At 43.1% G+C, this 9,221-nt stretch overlaps 1 protein-coding gene and 1 pseudogene across 1 annotated transcript; both read right to left on the bottom strand.

The window, feature by feature from the left end:
* Positions 1-354: 354 nt before the first annotated feature.
* On the bottom strand, positions 355-1,302 carry LOC135197509 (uncharacterized). Its single transcript, XM_064224571.1, has one exon. The coding sequence runs from the start codon at positions 1,300-1,302 to the stop codon at positions 355-357; it is 948 nt and encodes a 315-aa protein (XP_064080641.1).
* Positions 1,303-3,333: 2,031 nt separating this feature from the next.
* On the bottom strand, positions 3,334-4,512 carry LOC135197507 (uncharacterized; annotated as a pseudogene).
* Positions 4,513-9,221: the final 4,709 nt, after the last annotated feature.

The following is a 9,221-nucleotide window of genomic DNA, read 5'->3' as shown; positions in this document are numbered from 1 at the left end:
GGCTTCACTGAAACACTTGCGTAAATCCTTAAGCCATATAATACGTGAAAATGATAATTATAAAAGTTATACACTGGAGGAGCTTTGAACAGTGGCGGGCTATGGCGTAGACTAATTGCAGTGATACCAGATACAGACAAATGAATAGCGCACCACAAAATGATATAAATGCTACATAATATTCCCTATGCTCCGATAAACATGAATAATTGCATTTACGTATTCCTAACACAACATGTATGCTAAATGTGCATTAGAAATACAGGTACATATTAATAATAATAATAATCATACATATAAGTAAATAATTGTGATAATCCATCACCTCCCCCTCCCCTTTGCGTTCAAAGAGCTTTATGAACGGGTATGGAGTCTAGGTGAACGTCGATACTCTAGGTGAGTGTCACTTTGCGGTTGTTGACTTGTAGCAGGGGCTACATCCTTCTTCTTTGGATACTGTTGCATCTCATCCCGCAATTGTGAATTAGGGAGATGTACAGGGCGTAAGAAACGGCGGTTACGCCATAATATTCTTCCTGAGGGTAACTTCACATAGTAGTCTCGCGACTTGCCGATGCCCATTATAACGCCTGTCTTATCCCATCGCTTAGAGATAGAGTCTTGAATCCGGACATTATCATCAAGCTTTAAGTGGTGCCAAAAGGGTGGGGGGGGTGCATGGCTGTCATACCGTATTTTAGCTGCTTGAGAACATGATGCTACACGACGGTCGTATTCTTCTGCTTTCGCTTGCCATTCCTGCTTGAATGATGATGCATGGGCTGGGACACATGATCGGAGGGCTTGGCCATATAATATCTGTGCTGGAGAACGGCCAGCATAGTTAGGAGTATTCCGTATCTCCAACAATCCTCTGTCAAAGTCTTCGGTGTCGATATTCCCGGAAGGTGCTACCTTTAGGATAAAATTGTTTTGACCTTCTTTACAGCTGGCTTCAGCATGGCCATTGCTTTGGGGATAGTGGGGTGTGGACATCACATGTTGAACACCCCATCTGCCCAAAAAATTTTTGAATTCAGAGCTGGTGAACTGAGGTCCACCATCTGTCATCAGCCTTACAGGAACACCTAAGTCTCGGAAGATGTGGCTGAAGTGTCGTGTCGTTGCTTCTGCTGTAGTATTAGTACCAAATTTTACCACTACTGGCCATCCAGATAGCCTGTCTACATACACGAGGAAAGATTTCCCAGCAACACTGAAGAAATCAGCCGATACAGATTCGAAAGGACGAGAGGGGTTCTCGTTGCATAACCACGGCTCCTGCTGTTGACTTGGCTGCATTATCTGACATGGCTCACAGGCGTGGACCGTATTTGCTATATCTGAATTAAACCTCCTGGCCAATATACAGTCTGTTTAGCCCGACGCTTAGTTGCCTCCACACCACGATGGCTGTCATGAAGGCGTGTTAAAATATTGCGTCGCATAGCTGAGGGAACCACTATTCGGGCTCCGTACAATACAAGGTCATCATCGGTGGATAATTCCTCCCTTATTTTCCAATAGGGTAGTAGTATTCATTGTGGAGGTCGTAGCGATGACTGGGGAATCCATTGGCAACGTTCTGGAGGAGTCTTGTGTATGAGGGGTCCTCACGTGCTGCGGTGCGAATTTCTTCCAAGGTAAGATCTTGTGTAGTTGATGTCTTCACCTCTGAAATTGCGTTGACGGTCTTGGCTATTACACTCCTTAGGGAAAGATGGGTTTCACTATTTAGCATATCATCCCTCAGACGTTGGGAGGCTCACAGGGGAACGTGAGAGGGCATCAGGGATGCAATGTTCCTTGCCCTTACGCCACACTGCAGTGAAGATATATGGTGAAACTTTCTCTTTTAGACGTTGTAGACGTGTGTTTTCCACTGCATCCAAAGTATATGTATTCAAGATGGGTACCAGGGGTCTATGGTCAGTCACCAATGTGAAATGGGGTAATCCAAGTAAGAAATGACGACATTTAGTCATAGCCCAAACTGAAGCTAAACATTCCAACTCAATGGTGGCCCATCTAGTTCTGCATCAGCCAAAAATCGTGAACCACACTGGACCAAGCGAAAATGGCCTTCCCCATGGTCTTGCAGAAGGGCATATCCTAAACCATATAAAACGAGAAGCATCCGTTTGCAGTATAGTGGGGCACGCCGGGTCAAAATGAGCTAGCACAGGTGGCTGAGAGAGAGCCTTTTAACACTGGCAAAGGCGAGCATCGTGATCTGCCGTCCACGTAAAGGATCTCTTGGGGCTCATTAGTGGTCGAAGTGGATCTGCTGCAGCTGCAAGATTGGGTGAAAAATCTGTCAACTGGTTAGTAAGGCCAATGAATGACCTTAAATCTGTCAGATTTGCTGGCTCGGGAACTCTGATATAGCTCGAAACCCTTCTCCTTATCAGCTGCAATTCCATCTTCAGATAATGTGTATCCACAAAATGATACAGCAGGGCTAGCAATGATAAACTTTTCTGCATTTTAAAGTAATACCATGAGTCCTACAACGTGACAAACTTTGTTAACTCTGCATAAGTGAGAATAATAATCCCTATCATATACAAGAATGTCATCCACCACCTTAACACAATTTTGGATGCCTTGAAGGGCAAACATCACCTCTCCTGCAGTAGGCATCTCCTGAGGCGCTGAATCCCATAGGAGAACGACGATAGCGATACCGACCATAGGGCTGATGAATGTTGTAAGGGCTTGGTCTTCCTCTGCTAGTGGGATCTGCCAATACCCACACAATGCATCCATAGTGGAGAAATACCTGGAAGTAGGATTGAGGCTCCTAATTGCACTAAACGGTGATGTGAAAGGATGGTCTGGCCTTTGCACCTGTGAATTTAACTTACTTAAAATTTTCTGTGGTGACACGAACACCACCTGTAGGTTTGGCACAACCACTAAGGGGTGACACCATGGGGACGGCTGATCCCCAACAGGTTCAATGATACCTTGTGCTACCATTGCCTCTAACTCAGTCTTGACGTCCTCTTGAAAGGCTAGTGGTATTGTCCGTGGAGTGTAGATTGCAAAGGGCTTGGCATCCTCTTTAAGGTGAATACGCATGGGCGGCCCAGTCATTGGCTTAAGTTGTGCTCCTTGATGAAACTGCTCCTTTGTCATTAGCACATCGCTATATTCCCCTTAAGAAAGTATTGCCTGGCTTCTTCCGGTGACATTGTAGCAGGGGGTGGAGAAACAGATGTAGTTTCAGATGCTATAACTTGGCTGGCTGTCACCTGACTGGTTCCTACTGAAGTCCCTGCTCAGTTTCCTCTGCTTGCATTTGACGCGGGAAGTCCCAGGGAATGATCCTTAGGTGTCGGAGGGCATCATAACACAGTAAGGTGTTGGGAGAAAACTAAGGACGTCAATATACCCCTTGTATGATATATTACCATATGTCATCATGGCCTCCATTGATCCCAATACTTTACCTTCCATGGGTGATCCATCAGCGTTGGAGAACTGCAATTCAGGGGGAGGCCGCAATTCCTCGATACCGATGCCCAGTGCTTGTAGATGCTGCACTCCAAACACAGTGGTATCTGCACCGGTATCAGGGATAACGTTGATCTTCCTGATTTACCGCCATATGCAACATGTAAATTGATAGGCGGTGAGGGGCAACCTTGAGGGCGTAAAGCGACTGAACGTATAGCTGGAGAAGATGTCTTGACGGTGTTCCAATTTAGTTTCTTTAAATCCTTCGACTCCCTAGTTCCCTTTGACTTTTTCTGTGCACAGCAAACATCATAGTGGCCAAATTTATAGCAAACTCGGCACTCCTTAGCCAATGCGGGACATGCAGCAGTGTATGGGAAATGGCCAGTTTTAGCACAGTTCCTGCATTTGTGAGATGCTGCCTTACATGTGTCGCTATGATGCTGTTGACCACAATTCTTGCATCTGCTACTGAAAGAAGGGTTTTCTCCTGCGAGTAACTTTTCTTAGGTTGCGGCTGCTTAGCAGCAACCTTCTTTTGCTTCTTGTAGTTTGACACAGCACGTACTGAAGTCTGTGGAGCCTTTAGCTCAGTCGTTGTCTTCTTTGCAGCTTCAAAAGCCCTGCAAGTTAGCTTTACTTCCTCAAGTGTTGCTGTAGTTGGCATGCTGATGAGCTCTTGGTGAGTTCTTCATTCCTTATGCCAACCAAAATGGCGTGTTTCATTTGCGACTCCACGCAGTTAACGCCTTTACACAAATCAACCTCCTCTGAGAGCTGTTGTAAACGAACGAAAAAATCCGTTAATGACTCGCCTTCTGCTTGCTTACATTGCGTAAAAGCTAAACGGCGAAGTGCCTCATTCTGCTGACCCTTTATATAAGTTTCAATTTGAGTTAAAACACCATCTAAAAGCATAGGTGAGTCTGGCGGAATACCCAAATTGTGCTCTAACAAGCGTCTCATCTCAACACTTAGGCATGCCCTTAGCTGTATTAATTGCTTAGGTTGTGGTAAATATCCAAATCTACCATAACAGCATAATCATTCCATCTCTGCTTCCATTCTGTGTATTGTCTATAGGTGACATCGTGAGTTAATGGTGGAGGCAAATTTACTGTAACCTTAGGTGCTTGCACAGCTAAATTAGGCCCTTGGAGACGCTTGCGATGTAGGTACTGGGGTAGGGGGCCCTATGCCATCAGTTGCTTGAGGTACGGGGTGCCTGGGGCCAGTCATAGCTTCAATTAATGCTTTAAATTCTTCCTGATGCCTGACATTGTCTTCTTTTCTTCTTTCTTCATCTTGTTTTCTTCTTTCTTCATCTTTTCTATCCATGTATTCAAACATCTTGCTGATAAAATCCATGGCCGAAGGGGTTGATGAGGGAGACGTAGATCTTGAATGTGTTGGAGATGACGTCATGTCGGCGGTGGTTGAGGAAGATGGGGAAGAAACCTCCAAAGTCTTCGGTCTCTTCCCTTTATCGTGTTTTGGCGGCATAAATAGACAATTCAAACGAAATAAGAGAAAATATCGCTCAGCGCCTTCAGTGTATTGGCGGCATAAATAGAAAATTCAATCGAAAAAAGATAGAATATCGCTCAGCGCCCTCAGTAGTAACGTCACAATGACGTCACAAACCATAGCCAATCACCGACTACAATAGCTCTAGGTAACGAGCAAGAATCGGAGCTGGCAACACTGTCAAACTGGGCTGTGGTCTCTTGCGCCGTTGCACACGGTGAACGCAAGTAGTCGCCCCTCAAACGCTGGCGAGTATGGGTGTGACGCTCTGTTCCGGCCTCTGCAGACGGCCAACGCACACTAGTCCTAATTTAGGTAGCCATCACGATATATTGAGTCACTGTAATAAAGCCCCAGCAATATATTGATTCACTGTTAAAAAGCCCCAACAATATATTGAGTCACTGTAAACCACACAAGCTCACTGCCAATATGTACGTACATCCAAACGAAGCTCGAGTTCACTGCTGCTTGGTTACGATGAACACGAACACTTGGTTCTTGCTTTGACCAAGTTGGTTGGAGAAGTTAATAACTGATCGAAATTCACTTATGGCAAGTCACTCACTGCGCCATCTTTGTTATCTTTCAATAGATAGTTAATATAGGGCTTCACTGAAACACTTGCGTAAATCCTTAAGCCATATAATACGTGAAAATGATAATTATAAAAGTTATACACTGGAGGAGCTTTGAACAGTGGCGGGCTATGGCGTAGACTAATTGCAGTGATACCAGATACAGACAAATGAATAGCGCACCACAAAATGATATAAATGCTACATAATATTCCCTATGCTCCGATAAACATGAATAATTGCATTTACGTATTCCTAACACAACATGTATGCTAAATGTGCATTAGAAATACAGGTACATATTAATAATAATAATAATCATACATATAAGTAAATAATTGTGATAATCCATCAATACTCTTATTCAAAAGAATGGGTCTTGACTTCAGATAATGATGTTAGTATGCTAGAACATATGTCCATGAGGTCAGGAAGGAAGAGAAAGAGCAAAGTAAGAGCGTTGATGAGGTAAAATTCTCAAGACGTAAGAATGAAGGAGTTAGAATGCCCGGAGTATGGGAAGACGTGTAATAAGTGCCATAGGCGGAATAATTTTGTAGTAATGTGTAAATGAGTGATGGCAAGGTTGATGCAGTTGGTGAGGTTAACCAATTAGATTTCACTTATGAAGGGGAAGAGGTAGAGGGAGCTCAGGCATTTTTGGGAGAGTTGTGGTGTAACCACTACAAATTATATGTCAGATGAAAGAGGGCTATAATTAATAATAAATTTAATATACCACTGTGATGTGATGTGCTGTGACTTTTTTTAGAATGCGCACATAGAGACAGATCCGAAGCGTCGACCTGAGAAAGCTGATAAATCATTTCTGGGATGGTGTGATACGAAGATGTTTGTTTAAGCAGGTCAATGTTCGTGAGTTCACGAGGTCTTGTTCAAGTGCCTTTGAAAACTGGTTGTGACCAGTTTTATGTGAGTTCGTGTGATCGTGTACGAACTATGTCTATTGATAATGGCATGTTAGGCGAGAAACTAGGGAGACAGCTATGGGGGAGAAAGACAGAATGCTGGGATAGCTCTGCGAAAGTTTTAATTATTTGTGTGTGGTTTTCCAGGCTGCAATGGGTAAGTGTTGGTATTACTTTAGCCAAAGGGATGGCTTGTTGTCTGTTTGACATTTTGTAAAGATGTTCTATTTGATCTTTGACTTTGTCTTTACAATTGTGTGTGCTTACGAGTATCTTCTTGTCTTTTAAACAGGCGGTTCTAGTGAGGGGACAAAGTGTCCTAGGGACAGAATGTCACGTGTGGAGGGAAATATGATATTTTGGAGAAGAGATTGGTGTGACTAATTACTGATTGAGACATTTAATACTGGGGAGTTATCTGAGTGTTTGTCTGTGTGACTTGAATTATTATCTTTCCAGTTTTGATCTTGTAAGAATTTGAGTCATTCAGCTAGTATGGTATTTTGAATAAATATTATATTTTTTATAACTCCAACTCTAATTTGATGACCTGTTAGAATGGAGAGAGAGAGAGAGAGAGAGAGAGAGAGAGAGAGAGAGAGAAGGCTATGCCAGTGACCACATTGAGAGAGAGAGAGAGAGAGAGGGGTGGGGGGGGGGGGAGTTGTGTGTAACTGGTTCGCCTTAACGCTCAGGTTTAACACATACCAAATATTAAATACCCTTCGCTGGTAATAGGAGTCAGCCGATGGGTAACATATATTACGTATCAGAGCTAGTTTGGGACTTGAACTTTTGGATAAAGCAGATAGAAAATTGACTTCAACTGTAGGCCAAGTGGACATCATTGGGATGTTTTGTACCGTAGTGGGGTGTAAAGATAGGAAGTTGTATGACCGAATTTACGTGTTGATCCCAGAGCAAATCGGGTAATTGCTTAGTAGGAGTGCAGATTTTGAGTTGCAACTCTGTGTTTATGGGCAGTGTTGAGGTAGAAAAATAAGTTTTTAGCTTTGGGAGGTGGAGGACTTAGCCAGTGAGTTTGTAAGACAGGGAGCCATCCCATTCAGAGTTAGGTGTGCTAAGCCAGAGGCCATACCCTTGGTGTCTGCTGTTAAAGAGAATCTGAGCAAGCTTGAGAAGTCAGACGTCATTGAAAAGGTAATCCATCCTACACACCAGTCTGAAAATGGAGACAAGTCAATGGTTGGGAATATCTTGAGAGAGTAATGTGCCCAGAAGTTTCCTCTCAATATGGAGTTCATTTTGTCTTGCACTGCCTCTTGAGCAAACTACTTGGAATCTATTTAATAACATTAACCGACGTCGTCACAATACACCCCGTAGAAACTTTGCTAATGGCATTGTGAATTCTCTCGAAACTCTTGGTGAGCTATTTTGTAGATTTTTTTTCTTTTGCTGGTTATTACCAAGTATTATATTTAATAGTGGACACATTTTTACCAAGGACATCTACAACCTAACTGAACTATGAAAATTTGACTGACTTTTCAGTAAAACATTGCCTAGGCATAATGTAGGTTTCCTTAAACTTATTAAATTTGCAAGACATGAATGCTACTGATAATTACTGCTGATTTCAACGACCTGAGAAAATAACAGAATCAGAGGAAGAGCACACATACCTGAAAATAAAAAGTAGATCGGGGATGATACCTAAAACTTCTTTTGGTTTCTTCCCCCCATTAATATGCTTCGTTTTTTTTTTATCCAGTTCTATCCATCAAATCCACTTTTCATCTTAAATTACCAACTCTTCCTCTAACTGATTCTGCTGTTAGTATCCGGTCATCAGTTAGCAGCTGCTTCCAATTACCTCCTTTTAGCACTTTTTGTAGCGCTGTCAATATTCTGATATAGACAACAAAGTACTTATGGCTGATCCTTGATGAACTCTACATTTATCCCTTATTCCTTTGATAAGCCTGTCACCGCCATTGTCATCTTCATCATATTAGATATCTTGTGGTTGAGGATAATTTTCCTTCACAAACAACCTAGTTTTTAAATATCCACATTAGGCCTCCGGTATAAATATCCACATTAGGCTTCCGATATTGCTGAATCACACACTTTTAATTTTTTAATGTCATATTGTTACTATTTCGTAAATATCCATTTCCGAGTTATTTCTCTAATGTTCATCATGCCGTCTTCTAATTTACCAGCAGGACATTGTATTGTCGGTTATCACTCTGAGTTATTCACAAAGGTCATGTTAGTCTTTCACCCTTATTTTTTGTCATCAGTCCTGTACGATATGTCTTTGTAATGCACTGCCGGGCAATAACCCGCAATGTGTTTGTGAGTCAGTTGGCTCTCTGGTCTCGTACAGTAAAGTCCTGTCACCAAGACGTCGTCTCATTGTAAACCCAACATGGCGCAGTGAGTTTTCGAACCAAGTCATGCCCCTGATGTGTCGACCAGCCCAGGCCACGCCGAGGCGTGCCTCCTGCAATGCCAAGGGCCTTGTCATGGGCCGTGATGCAAGCACAGACGTTAATTGCAGACCAGCAACACGCCATCTGTGCCCTTCAGGATGCTCTTCCCGGTAATGGATCACGTGCCGGCAAAGTCCCTGTCTCTGCTGCCCCTGAGAAATGTTATGTTGTGATGTCCTCAGCAGAGTTTAGGTCCTGGAGAAATTCGATGACATGTTGGATCCACCTCAACAATTTCCCGCAGCAGGATGTTTTCCTGCATA

Source organism: Macrobrachium nipponense, chromosome 21 (assembly GCF_015104395.2).
Source record: "Macrobrachium nipponense isolate FS-2020 chromosome 21, ASM1510439v2, whole genome shotgun sequence".
In the NCBI taxonomy this organism is placed as follows: Eukaryota; Metazoa; Arthropoda; class Malacostraca; order Decapoda; family Palaemonidae; genus Macrobrachium; species Macrobrachium nipponense.
Note: the sequence above shows the minus strand (reverse complement) of the source record. Positions and strands in the feature narration are given on the sequence as shown.